This window comes from Mustela erminea, chromosome 5 (genome assembly GCF_009829155.1).
Source record: "Mustela erminea isolate mMusErm1 chromosome 5, mMusErm1.Pri, whole genome shotgun sequence".
In the NCBI taxonomy this organism is placed as follows: Eukaryota; Metazoa; Chordata; class Mammalia; order Carnivora; family Mustelidae; genus Mustela; species Mustela erminea.
The window spans coordinates 105,450,141-105,476,836 of record NC_045618.1 but is presented as its reverse complement, the minus strand read 5'-3'; the positions used below and the strand labels follow the sequence as shown (position 1 = coordinate 105,476,836).

Sequence of the window (26,696 nt, the reverse complement as noted above, 5' to 3'; positions counted from 1 at the left end):
TCCACAAGATTCCTCAAGTTTTGCAGGAGGCCAATTAGGTATGGACCAAGAACAAAAGCAGAGATTTCTGGCTGTGAAAAGCAGCTTTTTTTTTTTAATTTATTTTTTATTTCTTTTCAGCATAACAGTATTCATTATTTTTGCACCACACCCAGTGCTCCATGCAATCCGTGCCCTCTATAATACCCACCACCTGGTACCCCAACCTCCCACCCCCCTGCCCCTTCAAAATCCTCAGATTGTTTTTCAGAGTCCATAGTCTCTCATGGTTCACCTCCGCTTCCAATTTGGAGCTTTACCTCCTACTTTCTTTTGGCTCTAGAGACTGAAGAGGAAGGTTGAGTAAGAGTAGGGTTCGTAGGCTCTTGGCTCACTCTGGGTCTTGAAAAAAGGAGTGTCTTGATGGAAGGTGTTCAAAAAAAGGTCCATGCTTTCTGAGCTGGTGCGAGGATATTGCGTGGGAGCTCCATGGTCCGGATGCCCTTGGAGCTGCTCCAAGCTGGGGACTCTAATCCCTCGCTTGCCGGAATAGCACACTTGGCTACTGGACCCTGCTTCACTCTGTTGCCTCTGGGACCTCACCACCTCCTCTTCTCTCTGGGCCCACTGTCCTAGTCAAGTTTTCTCTGCACTCTCTAAGCATTAGAAAAGTTTAATCCTTTCTCTTACTTAAGAGATTGGTAAACTCATATTCTCATCTCATATTCAAAAATTCAGACCATGTGTCTTACCACATTTCCACACAGTAATGCATGAGCATAACCATGCTTGAACTGGGGAGGGACTGTTACATGCATCATCGATGATCTGGGGAGTCCAGGTTTTGGTGAGTGAGAACTTTTTAATGTTTTCCAGGTCTTATGGTTAAGAAATCACATCTTACATGTAATGCTATTGCTGAGATTAAATTCTCCTGTTACTTTATTAATGAATCGAAATTATTTTTCATCATCCTCCTTATAAAAATCCTTTCAGTGCATGAACACTTTTTAAAGGGTAGTTCTCTCTCTCTCTCTCTCTCTTTTTTTAAAAGATATTTTATTTATTTGATGGAGAGAGAGAGCACACAAGCAAGGGGGGCAGGAGAAGCAGGCTCTCCACTGAGCAGGGAGCCTAATGCGGGACTCGATCCCAGGAGGCAGACGCCCAACTGACTGAGCCACCCAGGCGCCCTATACGATAGTTCTTTTTTTTTTTTTTAAGAATTTTATTTATTTATTTGATAGAGAGAGATCACAAGTAGGCAGAGAGGCAGGCAGAGAGGGAGAGAGAGAGGGAAGCAGGCTCCCTGCTAAGCAGAAAGCCCGACGCGGGACTCGATCCCAGGACCCTGGGATCATGACCTGAGCTGAAGGCAGTGGCTTAACCCACTGAGCCACCCAGGCGCCCCTATACGATAGTTCTTAAACACCACTGTCTTCTCCATTGAATAGACTCAGCTAATGTACCCTTTCCTCATTGGTCTTTTCTATACTTAGGTGTAAACTGCTTAGGCAGAGATATGTCTACTTTAATGTAAACTGCTTTCGACAGGAATATGTCTATTTTAATGGATTCTGACCAATAAGTAATAAGGACTCTCCTATTACATGCACTACTTTCTTGGGAGAAGGAGAATACTGACTAATATTTACTGAGAGCTTAGCATATATTAGGTATTATTCATAGAGCTGTACATGGAATCAACTGATTCATTCCTCATGAAGTATGATTATTAATCCCATTTTACAGATGAGGATATTGAGGCATGGAATGATCAAGTAACCTATGCAAATTATAAAGCTTAGTAGGGGTTCATAATAAAAAGAGAAACAAAACACAGTATAAGTCCACTGCTTTGATCATTTCCTCAACAAGTAGCCAACTCCCCCCACAAAGCTCAAATTCTCCACAGATACAGTCTCTTGAAATTAAATAATAAAAAAGCGAAAATTGAGAGCAAAAATCCTTCTCACTGGTCCACATCCATGAAGTCCACCATTTCCAGCATAATTTCTAGTAATACAGTTGTTTGCAATACTTCCTCTGCCCTTAGAAATACTTAAACTGATTGTATCCAGAAATAAAAGATCTTTTTCAAGGATTTTAATCTTTATAATTAAACTAGTCTCTAGTTGCCAGAGGTAATTTTGTTTACAGATACTTTTAATATGTGAGTCTTTCTTAAAAGCCTCTGCCACAGAGAAAATTGTGTGTAAAATACAAAGGGAGTAAGCAGGAAAAAATTAAACTCAGATATCTTCTGAGATGAAGTCTGTTGGCTAGCGAGACTTTCTAAATCCACATCAGCCTCTTAGCAGATTTGGCAAAGATAAAAAAATATATTTCTATGAACTTCTCAAAAGGGAAATGATGAAAACATAAGTAATATGTGATCGTGAGCAATTAACACTTGAAAGCGAGTTTTGTTTCTAAGTATGAAAAATAAAATAAGAATCACCCATAATCCCATTCAAAAATCACTGCTTAACATTTCAACACCTTTTCTTCCAGTCTTTTTTGTCTATTTTTAAAGCACTGTTAATAAGCTACCTTTGAAAACTCAAGGTTTATTTGAACCATCTATTCAAGAAGTTTGTCCCCTGGGTATTTATTCAAAGAAAGAGAAAACACTAATTCAAAAAGATACACGCACCCCTATGTTTATTGCAGCAGCATTTACAATAGCCAAGATTTGGAAGCAGCTCCCCAAGTGTCTATCAATAGATGGTTGGATAAAGGAGGTATACACATGCACAGACACACACAATGGAATCGTAATCATAAAAAACAATCAGATCACACAAAAAATTAAAATTAAAAAAAGAAAGAAAAGGATCCGACCTTGTCATTCGCAACAACGCACATGAAGCTGGAGCATGTTGGGCTAAGAGAATTAAGTCAGACAGAGAAAGACAAATATCCTATGATTTCACTGATATGCAGAATCTAAAAAACAGAACAAATAAACAAACAAAAAACAAAAACAGAATCATAAAACAGAGAACAAACTTGTTGAAGCTTCCTGAAGGAGAGAGGGTTGGGAGAATCAGTGAAATAGGCCAAGGGGAGGAAGAGGTACAAACTTTCAGACAGAAAATCAATAAGTCACGGGAATGAAAAGTACAGCATAGGGAATATAACCAATAACATTCTAGTAACCTTATACGGTGACAGATGGTAACTATGCTTATCGTGGTGAGAATAGTGTAATGTACAGAATCGTCGGAATCACTATGTTGTACACCTAAATCTAATACAAAATTGTATCTTAACTATACATCAAAAAAGAAGAAAAAGTTGCCCCCCTTTTCTCTGGGAAAGAAATTCTACTGTCTCCGTGCCCTCCTGCAATGTATTAATCCCTTCAAAGGCAATTCAAGGTATTGAAAGAAAAATAAGCTTATTTTAGCCACTCCGCTGTTACTGATCCTATTCGGAAAAGAAATTCTTCAATTAAAATGAAATCACAAGCAATGATTAGCATACATCCCTTTGCCTCTGACAGTGATTTAGCTATTATCAGTTGGTAGCTCTCAACGATGGCATTGAAGGGCATGCGCAATCAAAGAGTCAAGTTTAAGGCTTCGTTAAACCTCCGCTCTCCCTCCCTGTTAATGGCCTTCCTGGTGTTAGAGATTTGTTTAATGATCAACAGTGGCTTCGTTCCTACCCCTGAGTCTTTCAGAAAGTAGCCTAACCGAGTCAATGTTTAACTGGATTCTTTGGGTCTGAAATGGCAGAGGAGGAGTTGAAGGGACATCTCCATGGAAACCATCCTCCCAGGCAGTGGCCAGAGGGTTTACTGTGTGGTGAAAGAAAGCTAGAAAGATGCCATGAAGTGCTTTGTGGAGCTGAGGTAAAATTCTGACATACCTTAATGAGGACGAGCTCAGTTCAAGGCCCCAAACCATCTCCCTCATGGTTGTGCTTTGAATGTTGTTAGCGTGAAATGGGCCTGAGCCACTCTAAGGCTCACCCTCGGGTGACCAAAGTAGCTCCCTTGCAAGACAAAGAGGAAGAGGCTCCCTCTGCCAGCCCCGTGGACTTGGCACTCAATCAGAATCTGGAAGAAAAGAGTTCCTACCTGTTCGCAAGGCTGCAGGACCCGAAGAAAGCTCTGGAAGGGCAGCTGCCACCTCTCCGGGAGACCTGGTGTGGAAGATACTCCGCAGGTACGTGTGGCACCTACCATGAGGTGTGTGGATTTGGGCCAACAGAAGCTATGGACAGAGACACTTGACTGTGGGGACACTGTCTGTCCCCACAGTCGTACCAGGAAGTTTCCAAAATTGCTGAAATGTAAGGGGACATCTTTCAGCTCGAGGGTACGCGTTCGTCGAGTGCTCCGGGTGCCCTGGAACTGGTGTGTAAACTGCTCACCGAAGGCTTTTTACCATTCCACACGAGAAGGAAAAAATCATTCTGTTTCAGCTTAGTTTACAGTGCTTTCAATGTTTATACCTAGCTTTGCCAGACGATTAAAATTATATAGATAAAATGTGATAAATTATGACAATCATATGTTTCAGTTGAATTCTAAATTTAAATCATTCTCTCCAGTACCACTGAGTGCATCAAGCTTTGTTGTTTTGAAAGCAACACTTTAGGAGTGAATTCATCCTAATGTGAATTTGGAAACCACCCCAAACAGAATTGATTTATTGCAGTACAGATGAGAGAATGAGTCACCCCCTCCCCAAACCCACATTCTTCATGCAGAATCTGAACTAAGTTCTGTCATCTGCCGAATGAGGAGAATTTTCCCCCATGATGATTGGAAGCTCTGAGCCTGAAGTGGCTATAAATTATCTCGGGATATTTTATAAGATATGTAAAATTTTTATGTCAACCACAAGGATAATTAAACAGTGATGCTAACTTGGGAAGAGAAATACAAGTATATAATGCATGCATATGTATATATCTATGTAATTTTATTCTTTATATTCTGGATCAATAACACAAACAAGTTCCCATTACTGGTCAACTTGTCCAGAAAGCCTTATATCCTCTTTCTGTATCTGGTGGATCTCACCCAGACTGATTCTCATGGCTCTTTCTGTAGAACGAACAACCTTTGACTGGTATATGGCCTATTTTTATGTCTCCAACTTCCTAAGCATGGGAATGGGAATTTTTCCCCACATTCATTGAAGAGTTCCTTTATTATTATTATTTTTTAAATCCCAACCATACATCCAGAGTTTTAAGATTCTGGTAACTGAATAGTGAAAACTGATTGAAAACTGATTCTAATGCTTTAGAGTCCCACCTAAAAATATTATTTTGAAATATTTTCAAAATATTCTTATTTAGACAAAGTCACATTAAAAATAACAAAGGGGGGCTGCCTGGGTGGCTCAGTTGGTTAAGCAACTGCCTTCAGCTCAGGTCATGATCCCGGAGTCCAAGGATCGAGTCCCACATCGGGCTCCCAGCTCCATGGGGAGTCTGCTTCTCCCTCTGACCTTCTCTCCTCTCATTCTTTCTCTCTCACTCTCTCTTAAAAAAACAAAAAAACAAACAAACAACAAAAAAAGGGATGGCGAAAGTTCTGATCGCTAATTTTAAGAAACCCATATTCTGACTCAGCTCTACCAAATGCCAAATTGTATGAGTTAGGGAAAATTACTGCAACAACTTCCTTCATCTATAAATCAAGGGTAAAAATATAATTGCCTGACACAGCCTCTATCTACCATTTGGAATGAATCAAATTAAATAATGAAGTGTTATTCTTCAAGTCATAGTATAAAAATAAGGACTAGCCAGGCTGCTGAAAAAAATGTTGCCAGAAAAACTTACATTTTTTAATCAAAAATTGTTTTTGTTGTCATTACTGTTGTTTCTGTCTTGTTCAATATACCAGCATCTTTTGAAAGAAAAAATCAACATGGTGAAGTTTTTAAGGTGGTCATTCAAATGGCTGTAAGGATAGAAACATATAATTATGCAGGGAGTTTTCCATTTAGAATGCAAAGTGAAATTGTAGAATGGTCTGTGCAACAACCTAGAAATTAGAATGCTTCCGATTACTACGAGGAAAACACGAAATTTTCTTCATGCAGCGTTGATCATGGTAGCTGTCCTAATGCTCCAGGGTAATCAAACTAAAAAATAAAGCCCATAATGGACCTCTTCAGTCCTAGCTCTGTTTCCTAACAAAGCTTATTTCCGTAGTGCAGGCTCACTTCATCAGGAAAGAATATTGATATGTTGCATTATAGGGCAACTTGTGAGCATTTCTTTCCCTAGTTGGGAGAACTATTTAATTGGAAACATACAATGCTAAACACTGCATACTCCTATCACAAACTCATGCTCCATATTTTTATAACCATCTCTGTATGTAATATCTACCCATCTATCTATCTACCATACATCTGTTTCATCTGAAAAGAAAACTTCTTTTCAATTCTTAAAAGTGTATTTTATCTGATTTCCCAAATTTATTTTGGAGAGATTTCATGAAATTAAGACAAACGAAAAAGTTCCCATTTTCCAGACCAACTTCTGTGTTTGAACAATATTTGTACTCAATACATTGGTAATTTCTCCAATGCCTTTTAATATAAATCCAATATGAATTCCATCTAATATAAATCCAGAGAAGAAATGAGGAAAGCAGAAATTAAATCCTGGGTCTAGGCTAATATTTTGTTATTCATTTAGGACCTCTGCCTATGTGTTTTATCTCCACATTCAACATATAGGTTGGACATATATAACTAAAAATGTACTGAACTTTATTAACAAAGTCTAATGATTAGCCTAATTTAATAGCCAATTTGTTTATGGTTTGTTTTTATTTCTCTCCCAATCCTTCAAGTACCCAGGGCCATGTATTTTGACATTCCACTGGAACACGGAGAAACAAGTATTATTAAAAGGCATCCACCCCGAAGACTTCAAGTAAGATGAATTTAAAAGGATTCATAAAGAATTTCTTGGATTTCATGGTAACATCCCTTTTTAACTCTAATCATAAAGGAGGGATATTGAAAATGACTAAGTTAATAAGAATAAGAATGTTGTTATAAAGAGAATGTTGTCAGTTGCTAAGACCTTACTTCTTTAGGATTTCCTTTTGTAATGACTTCATTTTTAAGACCACCACCAACAGAAGGAAACATAACATCAAAGACACAGGCATCATGGGATTCAAAAGACCTGCATTTTGCACTGATGAGCTAGAGGACTATGGAGAAGTCACTTACAACGAACAATAATAACAATGATAATAGCTAGGACTATTTAATGAGCACCTACTTCAAGTCAGATACACTCTGCATAACTTGATCAATGTCAATCATTTAACCTTCCTACACCTCTAGGAGAAAAGAAGTATTATCTTCGCTTACTACATGAGGTTTAGAGAATTAAGTAACTTGCTCAAGGACAGTGGAGGTCAGGTATCAACCAGATCTCCAAAGCCCATGCTCTTAACCATCAGCATCATTGATCTCTACAGACCTTCTATCCCATTATAACCTTCCATTGTTTTAAATGTTAACTGGTTGTTGGAATTGAGGACATTGGATTCCAAGGCAGCAAAGCAAGAACTTTAAATGCATTCACCTTAATAAATATTTAATGAATTTCCTCTAGGGAGCTATAAATTCTAAGAACACTCATCCTAGAAGGGGAAAGAGATCTGAGTGGATCCTTGAAAATGGGCATCAGCTAAGAGAAGGGGTTGTTTGGGCTCTCCTGTGAGCAGGATCTATCACTGACATTTGAAAAAAGGAACTGGAGGGGGGGGGAAGAAAAAGAAAAAGGAATTGGAACAAAATCCCAACTGCTACACAATTCACCCAGACATCTGGACAAATCCCAGAGGTATATGAGCTCATTTGTTGGAGATTATTTCTGTTTCAGTTGGTTTTTGTTTACCTGTCTTCTCCAGAGGCTCACAGTTGTTGTTCGAAGTGATTATATCATTTGTTCACAAATAAGGCATTTTTCCCAGAATATTGGAAACCTCAAAACATTTTGACTTAAATAAAAAACAAAGGATAATTATATCAAATTGATACATAATTTTAAAACCTTTGAGCAAAATCTCTAGCTACACTGGACAATATTAAAACTTACGTTTTCTTCCAATCAGAAGCACCTCTTCAAAGGAGTGTGCTTAATATGTGTTCCTGGGTCAGCAACTGAATAACTCAAGTAGGAGATATTACTACAAGCAGTGAAAAGGATTTGTGTAGCAGTCTGAGGTTCACAAAGTACTTTTTATATATCCATCTAAAGTTAAAAGCCACTAAAGTTAGGCTTTGATTCTCAAATCAGTTCAAGCTCAAAAGGAGAACTTTGGTGTTTCAGAGCCAAAGACTGTATCCCCACATTCTAACCAACCGCCTTAAAAACCAAGGCAAATGAATTATTTGAGTGCAAAGACTGTGTCTTATTCTGTCTTATATCTTCAGCCACTGACACTTAATATGCAGCCTCAAAAAGGCTTATGAATGAATGGTGAATGAATGACAACGAGCCCCATTATCCATGGTGGGAATAAAAATCAAAATGCATTCTCCCTGCTATCGCAGACCTTTAGCATCCCTGAATTGTAAGTCTGATTGGCTAGCTGCCAATGTCATGAGTTACAGGAGTGTTTGTTGAACCCAAGAGCTGGGAGGCAGTTGGACTTCAGGTAACAGCTTTGCCTTGGAACCTGAAAGGCACAACTCCCTCTGTGTCTCCCCTGAGCTCTTCTCTGTGCATATGCTTTATTCTTCCTGCGAGTCGACTTTCTCTGCTCCTCAAGACCACTTGGTGAAATAGGGCCACCCTCAATTCCTGAATTTGCATTCAGGAATCAGACAGACAGATCAGCCTGGCTCTCTTGGCTCCAATTCAAAATTCCTGGGAGAAAAGATCTTACTGGCTCAGCTTTGCTCGTGATTCCAGTTCTGTTCCAATAAGCTATGACCAGAGGAGATGCTCACGCAGTAGAAGTGTGGGCAGAGACGTCCCCCCTCCCCCGTCCCAATAAATTCTGGAAGCAGCTCCCAGAGAAGAGGGAAATCACTGGGAACTTGGCAAACACTCCCAAAGATATCAGCTATAATTATCTTCACAAATGAGGCTCAGCACATTTTCCACCACAAATGGGTTTTTGAGAGAATAATAAATGCTGGGTTCCCATGACATGCTAATTAATAGCCTAATCTCTGCCAAAGAAAATTCTAAAAGTATTTTTAATTATTAAACCAAATCTAATTGCATCCTAAATAATTTGAGTTGCACGTTTGGCACTCTCCACTTCCTAAACATCTACTTCTCAAGTAAAGAGTGGGTCATGAACTAAAGTTCTCCAACTCCAACTGCTGAATTCTGAGAGCCTCTGCCAGGGAACTCTGAACCCAATGTGCTCATCTCGTGTTGAAAAGTTGATCTCAACTGTCCCTCCTGGCCTGATTTACCTTCTCATCTAACTATCTCTGGTCCCACCTAAGGTGGGACACCCCCCCCAACAAGGCCCCCTGTAATGTGATTTCCTGGGATGACTTCCTCCTTCATCTCCCAAGATTTGCTTAAATCTCACCATTCAACAGGCTTCTCATAACCTCATGACAGTTGTCACTTACTCTTAACCTGGCAATCCTGGTTCCCATCAGCCACCATTATCTTTTCTTTCCTCAGAGCATTGACTTCGAACACACCAAACAATTCACTTCTAGTACATTCATTGTGTATTTTGTTCATCACCTCCCAGCCAGTATTAGGATATTATTTTTCACACAGGCAGAGATTTTTGTCGCTTGTCTTCACTAATGTATCTAAGTGTCTAGAACAGTATCTGGCATGTAATAGATGATCAATAAATATGAATTGAATAAATATTAAATGAATGAATACAAAGGGGGAAAGATGAGTATAAACCCTGCTAGTGAGAGATAAGGAGGGCTGTTCCTACCTGGACAGCTTCATTGTGCTGTTTTCAGTATTATGTAATTTGTCACAAACGTTTCCCTTTCCTTGTCTTTTCTAACTCTTTGCCCATTTTCAGTTATTTGTTTCTTTGTGATTTGTGAGAGTGCTTTATATGTCTCAGATCTAGCCCTTTGTTAGTTCCATGTGTTGCAAATATCTTTTCTCCATCTATGGCTTGCCTTTACATTTTGCCTATGTGTGTGTGGACACAAAGATTTCCACTTCAAATGTCAAATTTCTCAATCTTAGTGTTTATGTTTTGTATTTCTTGTATATTGTCTAAGAAATTTTTATTTTTCCCAAGGTCATAAAGATATTCTTCTTTATTTCTTTTTTTAAGATATTTTATTTATTTATTTGAGAGAGTGAGTAAGAGAGAGCTAGCACAAGCAGGGGGAGGAGCAGAGGGAGAAGCAGACACCCCACTGGGTGGGGAGCCTGCCTCAGGGCTTGATCCCAGGACCCCCAAGGACCGTGACCTGAGCTGAAAGCAGATGCTTAACCAATTGAGCCACCCAGGTGCTCCTCTTATTTATTTCTTTCTGAAATTTATAATATTTGCCTTTTCACATTTAGGTCTTAATCTGTCTGAAATTAATTTATGTGCAGGTGTGAATTTGGAATTTAATTTTACTTTTTTTCATTTAAATAACCTATTGTCCCAACACTCTTTATGGAGTCATGCTTCTTTGACCATTGATTTAAAAAGTTACTTCTGTCCTATATTCAGTTTCCAGAGCTTCCTGAGTCTGTTTTCAGGCTCTCTCTTCTATTGCATTGGTTTATTTGTGTATCTCCATAGGAATTCCGCACTGTCTTAATTATGTATCTTTAAGTTTTAATATCTAATACAGCAAGTCGTTTTATTTTTCCTTTTCGGAATTATCTTTGTTATTTATGGTGCTTTGCTCTTCCATAAGAAGTCTGAATCTTTTTATTAAGTCCATTAAAAACTTGGCTAACGTTTTGACTGAAATGCATTCATCAATTAATTGGGGGAAAATTCACCACATTTATAATACTGAGTTAAGCTCCATTTACTCCGATTTTCTTTTAGATCTTTTAGTAACATTTCATAATTTCTCCACAGGGGTTTTGTGTAAGGTTTTTTTTAGGTTCGTTTCTAGGTACCTATATTAGTCAATGTTCAACCAGAGAAACAAAACCAGTAGAAGGAGATTATATATATAAATATATATATATATATATGTATGTATATATGTGTGTGTGTGTGTGTGTATCATATTGCAAAGAATTGGCTTACCTGATTGTGGAGACGGACAGGGCAAGTCCAAAACCACAGGGCAGGCCATCAGGGAGGTCAGGCTGCAACTGCACCTGAAGCTGCCGTCCATAAGTAGAATTTTTTATTCTTCAGGGATGCCTCAGCTTTGCCCTTAAGACCTTTCAACTGATTAAACTAGGCCCACCCAGATTATCTAAAATAATCTTCCTGACTTTAAGTCAAATGATTATGCGGGAGCCTGGGTGGCCCAGTCAGCTAAGTGTCCAAGTCTTGATTTCAACTTGGATAGTAATTTCAGGGTCCTGAGATCGAGCCCAGTGTTGGGCTCCATGCTCAGCATGGAGTCTGCTTGAGGTTCTGTCTCTCCGTCTCTGCCCCTCCCCCTGCTTTTATGCCCTCTCTCTCTCTCTCTCAAAATAAATAAAATCTTTAAGAATAAAAGTTAAATGGTTATGGACTTTAATCACTTCTACAAAATAATGTCACAGCAACACCTAGATTAGTGTTTGACTAACCAGAGGCTGTAGCCTAAGCAAGACAATGTTGACCATCAAAATAATATCAGGGGGGGTTTCCCTCCTATTTTGAATATCTTGAGTGAAATCATGGTTTTCGTCTTTCTCAGTCTGACTTATTTCACTTAATGCGATACTCTCTAAGTCTATCCATGTTGGAGCAAATGGCAAGATCTCATCCTTTTTTATGGCTGCTTAATATTCTTAATATTCAACATTCTGATAATGCTTGTAAAACAGATCTTCCAACTTCCATTTTGATGCAGCTCTCTTGTACTGGGTAAAAAGGTAGAGAACAGCTCAGCCCTTCATGTAAAGCTGTGATCCTGGCTCTAGTTTTCCATCTTACATGGAGCATTTTTAGGTCCCTTTCAATCTCTAGAAATAACTCACTGCCATCAGGAGCCCCAAATGCCTTAATGGATCAGCTTCCACTAAGTATGTATTTCTGTTTGTTTTCTGGTCCATGGAGATATATATATTTTGTACTAGAGCCCAACCACATTTATATTGGCTTTATGTTTTTATTTTTTACTGCTAGATGTTTGGAGCAAAGAAAGTTATTGAAATGTGAACTCATTGCAATACCTTGATCAAAAATTCCTCCCTGGGCTCATGATTTCTTGCTTCAAGGCTGCCCTGGACACCTTTACCTTCTTCTGAGACCCTTAAAGGACATACATGCTTAAGTCCTGGTGCCAATCAAAATTTACAATTTCCTTGAGCTTCTCCTGCCCATCTTTCCCCTCCTGCTACTACACAGAAGCAACCGACTCAGGCTAGTGGATCACGAAGCTCAGTAACTTCCGTTTGTTTGAATCTCCAGTCTTCGGAGTTTCCCAGCTGACACTTCAACTGATTGGCCTGACCGTTTGTTTCACTTGAGAAGCCAAATAACCCAGAAACCTTTAGACAGATAATACATTTTTATAACATGAGATTTAAAAAAAAAAAAAAAAAAAAAAAAAAAAAAAGGTCATTCTACCATACCAGTTCTCCAGTCATTCCTTCCCTTGTATTCTCTCTGAAGGTGATGAAGTGAGGCAGTTTGCATCCCAAGCTGGCAAAAGGAACATTGATATGAACCCAGAATTCTGGGGCAATCTCATTTGACTGGTTGGTTTGTTTAGAGAAGCCAAGCAGCCAACAATTTTTCCACGGTGCTTCTCAGGCCAAGTGCAAGTACTTCTGGGAGGGATCCTACTTGCAATGTTAGTTGCTGCCATCTAGTGCCCTATGTGGTGCAGTAGTGTGATTCTTCAATTCTTTTGAAAGGCCAGGAAGAAAGTAATTGCCTGGAGAGGGCTCTTAAAGACACCTACTCTTTAACCTTTATCAGAATTATAGGTTTAATTAAAATGAGGCTGAAAATAGAAGAACATATATTTATATTTTCAAAGAAAAACCCGAACCTAAGAATTTATGGATAGATTATTTTAAGTAGCTGAAAATATTTAAATAGCTGGCGTCTTCAGACTCAAATTTTTAATAATTCACCACAAATAAATACCCTGTGGTCTACTCTGATGTAGTTCCTTTATTCACTTGAGGCAGTATGGAAGCCAGTGGACCTCAACTTAGAAAATCATCAGATTGCCCTGGAAATACATTCCAAAAAAACAAACTGAGAAGCTTGACCTCATTGAAATTAAAACCTTTTGCTCTGCAGAAGGTAATTTCAAGATAGTAAGAAGGCAAGTAGAGACGATCAAAGAGGGCTAGCAAGCATATGAAAATATGTTCAACATCATATGTCATCAGGGAACTGGAAATTAAAACAATAATGAATGAGATACCACTATACACATGTTAGAGTAGCCAAAATCCAGAACATTGACAACACCAAATGTTGGCAAGGATGTGGAACAGCAGGAACTTCTTATAAAACTAAACATACTCTTCCCATATAACCCAGCGGTTGTGAGCCTTAGTATTTGCCCAAATGAATTGAAAATTGATGTCCACACAAGACCTGCACAGGGATGAGTGTGGCAGCTTTATTCATAATTTCCAAAATTTGGGTGTAACTGAATGTCCTTAGGAGAGGAATGGATGAAGATATTGTGGTACATCCATATCATGGAATATTATTCAGCACTAAAAAAGAAATTAACTGCCAAGCTATGAAAATATGTGGAGAAAGCTTAAAGACTTATTTGCTTATTTTAGAGAGGGGTAGGGGGAGAATGAGCAAAGTGAGGGGCCAAGAGAGAGACAGAGAAGCAGACTCCATGCTGAGCATAGAGCCCAACATGGGGCTCGATCTCATCACCCTAAGATCATGACTTGAGCCAAAATCAAGAGTCAGACTTAACCAACTGAACCACACAGGAGCACCTATCTGGAGAAAATTTAAGTGTGTATTAATTGAAAGAAGCCAATCTGAGAAGGCTATATACTGTATGATTCCAAAAATACTGACATTTCAGAGAAGATAAAACAACAGAGACAGTAAAAAGATCAGTTGTTGCCAGGGGGTAAGGGGAGGAAGAGAGAGATGAATGGACAAAACACAAAGGATTTTTAGAGCAATGAAATTATTCTGTAGGATACTACATTGGTTGATACATGTCATTATACATTTGTCCAAATTTATAGACTGTACAACACCAAGAGTGAACCCTAATTTAAACAATGGACTTTCGGTGATAATGTGTGAGTGTGTGAATGTAGGTTTATCCATTGTAACAGATGTACTGCTCTGGTAAGGGATGTGGATAGTGGAGGAGGGTAGGCACATGTGGGGGCAGGGAGTATCTGGGAACTCTCTGTACTTTACAGTTTTGATATGAACCTGATCTTCCTTAAAAATTAAAGTTTATTATTTATATATGTAATGTGTATATTCATTCCCAGAACATATTCTAGACCTGTTGAATCATAATTCCCAGTGAATAACCCAGGGTTTGGGGTGTGTGTGTGTGTGTGTGTGTGTGTGTGTGTCTGTGTGTGTGTGTGTGTGTGTGTTTAATTCCAGGAGATTCTGATGATAAACCAGGTTTAGGAACAAGCAGAAGAGGAAGGTGCATGGTATTTGGAACTGGATAAACCCGAATTTGAATTCTAGAGTTGCCATTTTCTATCTGTGCAACCTTGGACAATTATTAACCTCTCAACAATGAGGAGTCATCATAATTACCCACCGGGTTCATGAGAGGATTGAACCAGATGACATTTTTGACCCTGGGTGTGACAGACAAGGGCAACTGTGAAGGTTCATGGGCCTCATCACCAGAAAGAACTAGATCCTGAACCAAGTCAGGGAATGGCACAAGCATTTCCTTGTCCTCCCCTTAGAGCCTGATTAACCCCTCTGGTCACTGCTAATTCTTCTTCTCACAGGTGCCTGGATAACTCTTTCCCCTGGGTCTCTATTCCTCAAAGCTTCTGGTCTGGTCGGCGGCTACCTCTTTATACCAGCAGGTCCCATTCTCCCAGCAGAGAAGAGAGCCAGACAAACCCTTCTCTTACTAGTCCTCATCACCTCTCATGACATCCCTGCATGGTTCTCATGTTAAAACCCCTCCTTTCTACACCTAAGGCGAGAATGGAACAGGGAATTACTTCCTAGCTCAAGTGCAAATTGTCTAGCACAGGCACACACCTAACCTAAAGAAGAGTTCTTTCCCTTTGTCTCTCCTCCTGGTCTCCAAATCCTTTGCCCTCATTTTTTTCCTTGCCAGGCGAGGTTTGGGCTGTGCCAGGAGAAAGGAATGCAGGTTGTTTTCCCTGGAATGGCTTGGGTCCAGGCCCAGAGGCCAGGAAAGTGTTCTACAGAGAAGTAGCAGGAGGCATAGGTCATGCTTGCCTTGAGTGCTGGCCACTCAGCATCTATTTCCCTGCTCCCCCAACCCGCCGCCACTCTCTTCTTACCCTGGTCATCTTGAAAGCCAAGAGGGCCTCCAGGTCTACCCCTTGATAATGCAACCAATCAGACTGCAATAAAAATTAATCTCAGAATGAACCATCATTTGCCTTTAGTGTTGAACGAAGGTGGGAGTGGTGCTTACACTTGGTGTCCTCCTCATTCTCCTCCTACTTCTTAAGTCATCTCCAACTTCTCTGGAGATCTTAAATTCAGGTCACTCGCCTAAGAACTGGAAGAGTCCAGCGGGGTGACTAAGAAATGAATAGAACAAATTCTTGGTGCTTCTTTCATCTCTAATACTCTAAGACCCTTGTTGTTCGATAGCTTTGGACTTGGTCCCTTGATGCTGACAGAAAAGGATTCTTAACGTATTTAGATCAAGAAGTCCCTGACAGCAGAGCAATAGGACAAGAAAGAATCCCAATAAGTTGAAAAGTCTTTTGCATAGATATGACCATAATCTTATTGAAATCGCCGGCCCTATGGGCTCTCAGGAATAAGTGCTGCTTTTGCAAAGCGTTAAGATAGTTTAATGTCTGGCTTTTATGTTTCATCATCTCATGGCATGAGGAATGCTGAATGCTCTAAATGTTGGACTTCTAGAGGCTTGAACCCATTGACCTGCCACAAGTAATTACTTCTGAAACGCTCCTGAGCCAGCATGAAGCCAGAACAACTCACAAAGCAAAGGTGAACTGTAGCCCTCGCTGGAGGGGGTGGGTAGTGGGGTGGGGGGGAGGTGGGCTCTTCTTTTCATATACTCCTTGCACAGAAGACCTCAGAGACAAATCTAACTATGAAGTCATTCAGAGTGAGGACCTCCCAAAGCTATACGTTCTCTCCCAGGCCTGCCTCCAACTGGCAAATACTCTCGTCTCTGAGGTAAACTCTGGGCCCTTCTCCACTTCCTAGTGAAAACATGGAGATGCAGGTAAGAGAGACGAGTTTTCCTTGGACATTGCTAATTCTAGAAGTGTTCAAATTTATGAAAAATCTAGTGTAACTCTCTCTTTTTATTCTTCTCCTCAGGTGAAACCGTTCTCTTCATTCTCAGTTTTTAGGGCAAATCATTTCTATGAGGTGTTCTTAACTTATTTACCATAACCTCACCAAAAAAAGAATCCTTAGAAAAGGTCTTCTGAAGAGCTTTTCCCTTTTATTCATTTGTCATATTCTGCTGAGCAGACTCCCCTCCTGCAGACATGAAAACTGGGAGGTAGTAGATTTTCAGCGCTTTCCACTCCTGATTCATTTTGGGGCCAGCCAGCTAGACGCTGCTGCACAGCTGGATGATTTGGTAAAAGGTGTCAAGGCCAGGTTTGTGACGCTGGCAGCACTGTAGAGATGGTCCCCTCAGAGGCTCGCAACTGCCAACACAGTCCCTGTCCCCAGGGCAGCAAAAGGGTATCACTGAGCACATCTGATTGCCGGACCCTTCCCTCACCTGTCCACGGCAAGTAACAAACAAGGGTGATTTCACCCCTGGCTGCCCTTAATAACTGTCTTCACTGTCCCCCCGGGGTTTGTGATGCACTGGGGGAGATCACCAAAGTCACAAATAATCGACTTCCTAATATACCAGGGCTTATATTGGTATATGGGGGTCCAGGGTATAGACATGGGTTCCATTAGCTATTATGTGGCTCCCCCCTGATGTCATAGCCAGACGATGGCAGAAGAGGCAGTAAGAAAGAGGCCAATCTTACCCAACCAGAACACATTTCTGGGGAGACAATAATGAGCACAATGATCTACCTTTAACATCTCTTGGATAAGAGATCTCTACGGATTATAACTGATGGCTGATTAAGATCTCACTTTGGTCCAAAAAAAAAAAAAGAAGAAGAAGAAAAACAAAGAATAATCACAAGTTGTGGATTGCTGAGTCGGTAACAAATTACCCCATTCTAACGAGTGTGTCATCTTTCCCAGCAGGAACTGGAAAAGAAGATGCAAACTCCAGGGTACACCCCCAGGAAGAGGCAGTATTTACATAAGATGCGAATGCTGGAAATGAACCGTGACAGACAAGAGGTAAGTATGAGAAGAGAGAAGAAGTCTGGCATATTTACCACGTTTACTCCACATAATCACTGCCCTTGCACTCGAATGGCTTAGCATCCGTCACCAGGCTTTACTTAGCATTTTAAATTTGGTCATCAGCACCGAAGCCTCAACTACTAGAGCTGGGAAGCATCAGGAAGATCCCTTCTGCCACCAAACCTTTTGAGCCTTTTCTTTGTTTTGAGTCTCAAGGATGAATCTTTGTCCCAGGTCTTTCTGTTTTTTCTTTCTTTACTTCCTCCCCCCCAAACCCCTCCAACCCCACTCCCTCCCCACCGGCCACAAATCGCTCTCATGACATTGTTCCAGCAGAACAATGAGGTTAGATCGCTTGTCTTGGTTCAGGAAAATAGAAGGGGGTGAGTCGGTCTTTATCTTGATACCCAGGCATCCTCCATAATCCACACCGTGGGGTTATCCTACAAGAACCAGCTCTTGTAACAGACCCCTTTACAGTAATGTCTCCTGGAATTGCCATATTCCAAATTCCTCACTCTCGTATTTAAGCCTAAAATCACTGTCTCCTACAATCCCAAATCAGTGGCCTACCAACAAATGTTTTACAACGGCCCTCCTCTTAAATCAAGCCATGCCTTTTTGAAACTCTCTCCTAACTAGACTGTGCATAGAGAAATTTCTATACCCTCTAATAGGGAAAAGAAAGCTATGTTCTGGCTAGGGGACCAGAGTACACCTAAGCACACGACTTGCAAAGTGGCTGGTCTGGTGACCTATTCTGGTGACAGGAGCTCAGGAGGAGAACACTAATCCATGACAGCTGATCATTTTCAGAAGAAAAGTCTTCCCAGGGAGGCAAGAAGTAATAAGCAAAAACCAAGGGACCATAAAGCCAAGAAAATCCTTCAAAGCATCCCAAGAAATGATGACAGGGACCTTCCAACCTTGTTGCCGGATGAAACCTTAAACAGAAGAAGTCCAGGTCAGTCATGTAAATTATTTTAGCAAAAATAAAATATTTCAAGTGTTTTTTAAAATTTCATCAAATATACTTCTGTCGGGGGGGGAGGGGGAGAGATGGTGGATGGACAGCAAGGAGCCTTGGGTTTCTGCTGATATTGTACTTCCTGGAAAGTAGGGATCACGCTGTGTCATGCAATTTAGGGTCGCTGGAAGGAAAAGACAGAAGCTCAAACACTATTAGAAGATGTCTCTTTTTAGTGGTTTCCGGGGCTTCACATGCACTGTGGCCATCCTGGCTCTGTCCCTAGGAAGAGAAGAGGCAAAAGAGCCTCTCAGCTTGTGGTTAAAGCGAATGAAGCAGAGGGACTTCTATTAAATAGTGAACTGGTATCAGCCAGTCTGCTGCCCGCAGACGCCCTCCCCCACCTCGCTTTTTCCCTGCAGCCCTCAGAGGCTCATTCGGAGCTTTGAAAACTGAAGCCCGCCTCCACTTGCTCCTGCTCAGTGGGTGAGCCCTCTACTTTCAGAGCCACTCAGGCCAGAGACCTGGGACCTTTCCAGCCCTCCTCCTCTTGCTCCTTGCAGCCGGACGGTTCCAAAATCCTGTGGATGTCACAGGGCACTGAACTCTTAGCTTTCCCGCATTCCCGATGCCCCCCACAGGGTATCGCGTCACACCAGGGCTATTGCTCCAGCCTCCCATCTCCTGTGTTCCTCCCTCAAATCTTCCCTTTCCTCCACCAACCCTCCGTCCTGATGGCGCTCGGTACAAGCCCAGGGCACCAGCACCAGCACCACCTGCAGAGTGGATGGGTCCCAGCCAGAGTGATGGAATCAGAAAATGTAGGGGCAGAGGCCAGCTATCCAGGTTTAACACCCCCTTAGGTGCTTCTGATACCCCTTAAGTTTAAGAACCACGGCTCTACTTGGTCATCAAAGTATTGGCCGCAGACCAGCAGCATCTGCGTCATCAGGAAGTTTATTAGAAAGGCAGAATTTCAGGTCACACTCTGGACCTCCTGAATCAGGATACACATTTTATTAAGATGCCTGGTGACTCTCCTACAGTCGTTTCAGAAGCACAGTGCTAAGAGCCAAGTAATCTTATAAAATGCCAATGTGGCCATATCATTCTCTTGCTTAAAATAAATCCTCAGTGAGGGGCACCTGGGTGGCTCGGTCAGTTAAGCGTCTGCCTTCCACTCAGGTCATGATCCCAGGGTCCTGGAATGGAGCCCCACGATAGGCTCCCCGCTCAGCAGGGAGTCTGTTTCTCCCTCTACCCTTCCCCTGGCTCATGCTCTCTCTCTCAAATAAATAAATAAAATCCTAAAAAACATAAAAATCCTCAGCGAGCCTCCATCAGCCTGAGGACAGTATAAACTCCTCACCCTGGGGGCCCCAGAGTGGCGCAGTCGGTTAAGCATCAGACTCTGGATTTCCACGCGGGTCATGATCTCAGGGTCGTGAGATGGATCCCGGCGGAGGACTCCATTTGGTGTTAGAGGTTGCTTTAGCTTCTCTCTCTCTCTCTCGCTCTCCCTTTACCCCTCCCTGCTCTAAAAAATAAGAAGTAAATACAAATTTTAAAAATCAGCTCTTCACCCTGGTACTCCGAGCCTTCAGGATCCACTCTTGGCCCACCTTTGTGGCTGTCTCCGCGGCCATTCCTGTGCCTGACGTCGCCTCCAACCAGGCCAGACCGCTCAGGGACTTCCGACAGATGCCCTGTCCACAGCCTCAGTGCTGTGTGCTCCCACCAGTTAAAGCCCCATTACGTTTGCCCTGTCCATCTTCCCCCAACGCAAACCGACCCTATGAATACATAATATTGGTCATGCACGTGGTGGGCGGTGCTGTGAGCCACATCCCCTGTCAATAGGACGGTCCACGGAGAGATCCACAGAAATCCCGGCTGAGTTTCTGGAGGTACTGAGCTTCTAAGAGGCCACGTTGCCAGCTGAAAGACACACCGCTCCTGCTCCAAGGAACAAGAGGCTTAATTAAATACAAAAAGGCTGAATAACTGAAAACATACTTGGGGAATCTATTGAACCTATATACTCCCCGGGCCAGAATGAAATATGCTATGTGGGCACATACATAAACAGGTTTTACAGTTTAGAACATATTGCCAAAACAACTCCCCAAAACATGTCTCAGCTGAAGTTAGATATCAGAGTCATTTCTTGAAGGCAAGCCAAGAAAAACCAACATTGGTAAAAATCTTTGGAAGATGCCCCAGATCTGGAGGGGCCCGGGAAGGGTGGTGGCATGAGGAAAAGAGGGTTTCTCTGCATGTCTGAGGCTTTTTAAAGCCACTTCATTTTGTTCTAGTTAAGGTTTAAAGATGTATTTATTTATTTATTTTAGCGTGAGAGAGCACATGAGTTGGGGGGGAGGGGAGGGAGACTCTCAAGCAGACTCGGTGCTGACTGTGGAGCCAGACGTGGGGCTTGATCTCACAACCCTGAGATCGTGACCTGAGCTGAAACCAAGAGCTGGATGCTTAACCTGCTGAGCTACCCAGGCACCCCTTTGGTTGAGGTCTGTCGAGTGCCTGCCATGAGACAACATACATTGTTGTTCTTAAATCCTCACACAGCAGGACCAGAAGGAGTTACTCCTGGCTGTCATGTGACAGAGCAGAATTGAAGGCCCGGTCTTTCTGACTCCAAAGGCCTGCTCCACCATCCCCATCCCTACCCTCATCAGGAATCCAGGGACTTGGAGCTCTGTCCAGGACAGCCTCAACAAAGTCTGCCAGTAGAGGGCAGTGACTCCTAACCTTATATGGGGAGAGCAGGCAGCCCCTGGGCCCAGCCTAGATTTCACCACCGTGATAGGCATGTGCTCGAGCAATGACTCCTTGTGCTTACTCCCAGGTAGCATCTTTCCTTTCATTCCTTTTAGTTCATTTTGCTTTCTCCTGAACGTGGAACCAAGTCAAGATCATAGATTTACAGGAGATTTCTGCTAGTCTAGTTGTGGTCATTAAGATTCTGCTGTACCCACATCCTCTTACAGAATGCTGTTATTTGCCCATTCTTGTTCCTTCTTTGGGAAGGTGGGATGAGAGTTACAGGTCTCTTATGAGATAAAGGTCGGTCTTTGTTTAACGCTGCCTGTTTAAAATGAAATGTTACATATATCTTACATTTACACACTTTAAATACATTTCGTATCTATTTATATAATGAATGACACATGACTTGTATAATTCTATAATAATTACATATAACGTGCAATAAATTACTTATAACTTAGAGGATGGCTCACTTGTTCCTAACTTACACAAAGCAAACATTGTTCTTCGGGTGGACTATTTCATGAGATTTAACACATCTATGTGACTCCTGCCTTTTCCAGAAGCCATGATCTAATCCAGGGTAGTGGATAGAAAAAGCCGTGAACTTGAAATCAAAGTTCTTCCTTTGAGCCCCAAGAAATACATTTCTAAATGTAAACTCCATGGGAGCAGGGGCCTCTTTTTGTTTCTAGAACGGTGCCTGGTACACAGTAGCCTCTCCATAAACATTAGCTATATATATAGACAGCTTTATTTCTCTATAGAGACAGAGATTTTAACTAAACTCTACTTACTTAACCTCTTAACCTCTCTGAGCTTCAGGCTCCCCATCGGTAAAATAGAGTAAAACCTTGTCTACCATGTAGGGTTTATGGAAAAATTAATCTAATATGTATAAAAATGCATTTAAATGTAAAGCACCAAAACTATGGATGGAAATACAGACACCAGAAGAAGGATGGAACTGAGGTCTTAGAGTGAAAATAACTATCTACTTCAGGGAAGGCGGCCCCTTCAAAACATTGTCACCTTCACAATTCTGGTCTTACCAGGCAACCAGCACCATTAACTACTTAACTATTTTCTTTAAAGTGTCCTGAGGGTTTGAGTGTGTGTGTATGTGTGTGTGTGTGTGTGTGTTTAAAGATTTTATTTATTTGACAGAGAGATCACAAGTACAAAGAAAGGCAGGTGGGGGTGGGGAGCAGGCTCCCCATTGAGCAGAGAGCCCAACGAGGGGCTCGATCCCAGGACCCTGAGATCATGACCCAAGCCGAAGGCAGAGGCTTAACCCACTGAGCCACCTAGGCACCCCGTGTGTGTGTGTGTGTGTGTGTGTGTGTGTGTGTGTGTCTTAAATTTAACCTTGTCTATGAAATACTGTGAAATCTTGAGTTTGATACAATGGTGATACCTTTCGCTAAAACTTTTATGTATTAAAACATACATAACCAGCACACATTTTTAATGCTTTAGAGAATCCTTATACTACCTAAAATCACTCCCTATTTTCCCCCCACTGGCCTCTGTTGCTTTTCTTCCTTCCCAAATTCATTTTGAAATTGGACACATTCTCCTTTGCTCACCCAAAACCCATTTAGGTTTTTAAACGTATTTTTCTTTTTGTTTTTCCTGAAGTCTAGACACCCCAGAGAATCAAGCAGGGTTTTATAAAAATGCAACAAGTAAAAAACATCTGGCTGATAAGTTCTTACACTTTAATGCTATGTATACAGAACTATGTATATAATATTTTATGAATGATTTAAGAGATACTCAAGGATAAAATTGAACATGTGAACTTGGTCTCACGCACTAACTTTAGGTCTGCATTATCATAACATCAAGAGTGGTGTGGGACTTAAGCTATTATTAATATTGCATTAGGTCTCACCATCAACAAATATTCTCTTCCTGTTTCAAAGCTCCTGCCTCTAGTCAGCAGAAAATTGCTGTTTCCAGTCTGAGTGATGCTTCTAGTAGTTCTTGGCTCGTTTGCAAAGCAGAGATGATTACACCGCCTGGTCTTTCCCAGTCCCAGTTACCAATACTTCTCTCCTCCCCAAATTCTCTGATGGCTCACTGGTTCACGCATGTATTCATAAGTGTGGTTCTTGGCTTTGCAACGGTACATGCAATGAACAAGGAGAAGTTCGATGACAGTATAGCTGGGAGAGCTCAGCACCGGAGAGAGTTGGAACGTTTCCATGAGGGAGGGATATTTAGGCTGACACAGGAAGTAGGGGGACCAAGGGGATAGGGATCCAAGTAAGTGTGAGGATCAAGGTGCTAGAACATTCAGAACTATTAATGGTCACAGTACATGCCAAAGCTCTTGAGTGGGAAGGAACCTGGCAGATTCTAGACACTGGGTGGGAAAGAGAAATTCAAGTAGTGATCATAGATGGCTCCGGAGGCACACACTTGCAAGCTGTGTCAAATAAGAACTTTGAACTTGAGTTTAAGATCAATGGGAAGCCATTGAAAGGTCAGGGGAACCACACAATCAGGCTTACATTTAGAGCATCAGTCTGTCTATCCTGTGGAAGACGGATGAGAGGAGAATGCAAGAGAACATGAGGAGACAAGTGGTACAGACACAATAGAAGTGCATGTGAGAGACGGTGCTTGGACCAGGAGAGACGGTGACGGAAGAGGAGCTTATATTTAAGAGATAGGATTTGCAGAGCTCAGTGATGGACTAGATGTGGGTGTGTAGAGAGGGCAAGAAGACCAGGAGGCTTCTTGGGTTACTCTTGAAGAACTAGGCAGACAATGGGGCAAAGCTGGAGCAATTTGCTGAATTAGAGTAACTGGGAGAAAACATGGGTTTGAAAGAGAAAGAAAAGGTGAGTCTCTCATGTTGCCAGGAGGTAAAAATGGAAACGTCCAGCCGTACCCAAAAAAAAAAAAAAGAAAAAGTGTATTGTAGCTCAGGAGAGAGATTGGGGTTGCAGACATGAATCAATTATGGTTTTTGGTCACTACTGTGTGCATGGACAATAACAATAATTATAATAACATTCAAGGAGGGGAAGAGGGTAACCCCTCACTGAGGCAGAAAGGAAACTAATAAATCACAAGGCAGAAATGCTCACATTGAGATGTTTGATTTTCTCCTGTAACAGTATGCAATGTCAGCTATCAAGGGCTTAAATAAAATATGCCATAAGATTCAATAAACAATTATCCTTAAGATGGCATCCAAATATTATGGCTGGTTCAACCGGATGGAGGGAACATTCTGGGTTTTGACCCAGGATGATTTTCCTAGCTCAGAAGTGGCCATTGCTTTTGTTTTGTTAAAGTCCAGGCTTGCTTGAGTAAGGCACCTGTTGTTCTGAAGTGCATTTTATTTTTTTTTAAGATTTATTGATTGATTGATTGATTGATTTGTGGGAAAGAAAGAGAGAGAGAGAACATGAGCCAGGCAAGGAGAGGTAGAGAGGGGAAGAGAAAGAGAGAATCTCAAGCAGACTCCCCACTGAGCATGGAGCCAGACCTGGGGCTTGATCCCATGACCCCGAGATCATGACCTGACATGAAATCAAAAGTTGGACATGTAACTGACTGAGCCACACAGGTGCTCCCTGAAGTGCATTTTAAAAGGGCACTGGGTGCAGCTTGAATAAAAAGCTACAGACATAAGAGCCCATGCCAAAAAAGAAATGATTAAATCTCTTCTGCAAAGTAAAATTAAATGCATTATCCTTTGAACTTCCTAGTCTGGGGTGTAGCCCAAGCATTTGCATTTCTAAAAGCCTTCACAGGCAATTCTAATATGTGAGAGCAGTTGTAAAGTTCAGGAAAAGTGTGTATCGTGCACCTAGCACATAGTAGTTGTTCAATAAATAGCACTAGGTAACATTACCTGTGCAATACTCTTGCCAAAAATGCTTAACCTTAATCACAAACAGACAAACCCAGATTTAGGGCCATTCTATAAAACAATTGATCTGGATTATTATTATTATTATTATTATTTTAAGATTGTATTTATTTGACACACAGAGAAAGAAAGAGTACAAGCAGGGGGAGTAGCAGGCAGAGGGAAAGGGGGAAGCAGGCTCCCCACTAAGTAGGGAACCTGATATGGGACTCGATCCCAGGCCCCTGAGATTATGCCCTGAGCTGAAGGCACCACTTAACTGACTGAGCCACCCAGGCGTCCAGTCTGGATTCTTTAAAAATATCAGTGTTAGGGAAAAAGAAGAAGACAGTGAATGGAGGGGGTTGGAGGAAGGAGAAGGGAGGGATCAAGAGTGAGAATGAGAGGGGCGCCTGGGTGGCTCAATGGGTTAAAGCCTCTGCCTTCAGCTCAGGTCATGATCCCAGGGTCTTGGGATCGAGCCCCGCATCAGGCTCTCTGCTCAGCAGGGAGCCTGCTTCCTCCTCTCTCTCTGCCTGCTTCTCTGTGATCTCCGTCTGTCAAATAAATAAATAAAATCTTTAAAAAAAAAAAAAAGAGTGAGAATGAGGGAGAGAGAGAGAAGGAAGAGTGGGGAGGAGGGAGAGAAAGAAGAGAAAAAGGAAAAGAGATAGGGAAGATTATGCAATATGTAATCCTAGATTGGATCCTGGGTCAAAAAACTAAAATACAAACAGGCAAATAAAAAGCAGCTATAAAGAGCATCACTGGGACAATCGTGAATATTAGAATGTGGACCATATATTAGAAAACAGTAATCTATCAACGTTAAATTTTGAAGTGTAATAGTTGTTTTGTAGTTAAGCAGGAAAAGCGCCATTGCTCTTAGATTTGTGGTGATGTATTTGGGGGGGTGGGTAACTGCAACTACTTCTCAAATAGCTCGGCTGAAAACCATGCACGTGTGCATGCGTGTATATAATGAAGGCAATAGTGTGACAAAATATTGTCAGTGAGTTGGGATATATAGGTATGTATAGTGTTGTTCTTGTGACTTTCAGAAGATTTTTAAAAATTTAAAATAACAAGGAAAAAATTTGTAATGCTACGGAGATATATATATATATAGTTGAACTCATTTATATATTTGAGTTTGTATATGTGTGTGTGTATGATATATTTAATGTTAAGAGAAAAAAAAACTATTTAAACTTTAAATTTTTTGTAGGAAATACCCAGAATGAAGATTTGGGAGAACACCAAGCAAGGAATGACTGTTGTCCCCAGAAAATTGGCAAAATGGAAACGTGGTTCCGTGAACAAGAGGCACGGGGCCAGCTTCTCTGGGACAGTTCTAGCTCTGACTCAGAGGAGTTGAGAAAAAGCGAGAAGAAACCACAAGCACTGGTGAGGACCAGGACAGAAAGAATCCCACTTTTTGATGAGTTCTTTGATTGAGAATAAAAATGCTATTCACCAGCCTA

At 41.4% G+C, this 26,696-nt stretch overlaps 1 protein-coding gene across 2 annotated transcripts; it reads left to right on the top strand.

Moving 5' to 3' along the window:
• Positions 1-3,746: 3,746 nt before the first annotated feature.
• CCDC198 (coiled-coil domain containing 198) lies at positions 3,747-26,696 on the top strand. 2 transcript variants are annotated; one of them, XM_032344317.1, is made up of 6 exons: positions 3,747-4,154; positions 6,812-6,894; positions 16,154-16,240; positions 17,486-17,584; positions 18,407-18,554; positions 26,441-26,696. In XM_032344317.1, exons 1-6 carry the CDS (start codon positions 3,932-3,934, stop codon positions 26,668-26,670), a joined length of 870 nt encoding a protein of 289 aa, XP_032200208.1. In that variant the 5' UTR covers positions 3,747-3,931; the 3' UTR covers positions 26,671-26,696. The 2 variants fall into 2 exon arrangements, with proteins under 2 accessions (XP_032200208.1, XP_032200207.1); XM_032344316.1 differs by having other exon boundaries at positions 17,483-17,584.

Excerpts from the sequence above, each read along its gene's own strand:
- CCDC198 (XM_032344316.1), top strand. The coding sequence starts at position 3,932 with ATGGGCCTGAGCCACTCTAAGGCTCACCCTCGGGTGACCAAAGTAGCT. Across the intron at positions 16,241-17,482 it reads GAACAACTCACAAAGCAAAG|CAGGAACTGGAAAAGAAGAT; the intron begins GTGAACTGTAGC and ends CATCTTTCCCAG. Across the intron at positions 17,585-18,406 it reads TGAACCGTGACAGACAAGAG|AAGAAAAGTCTTCCCAGGGA; the intron begins GTAAGTATGAGA and ends GATCATTTTCAG.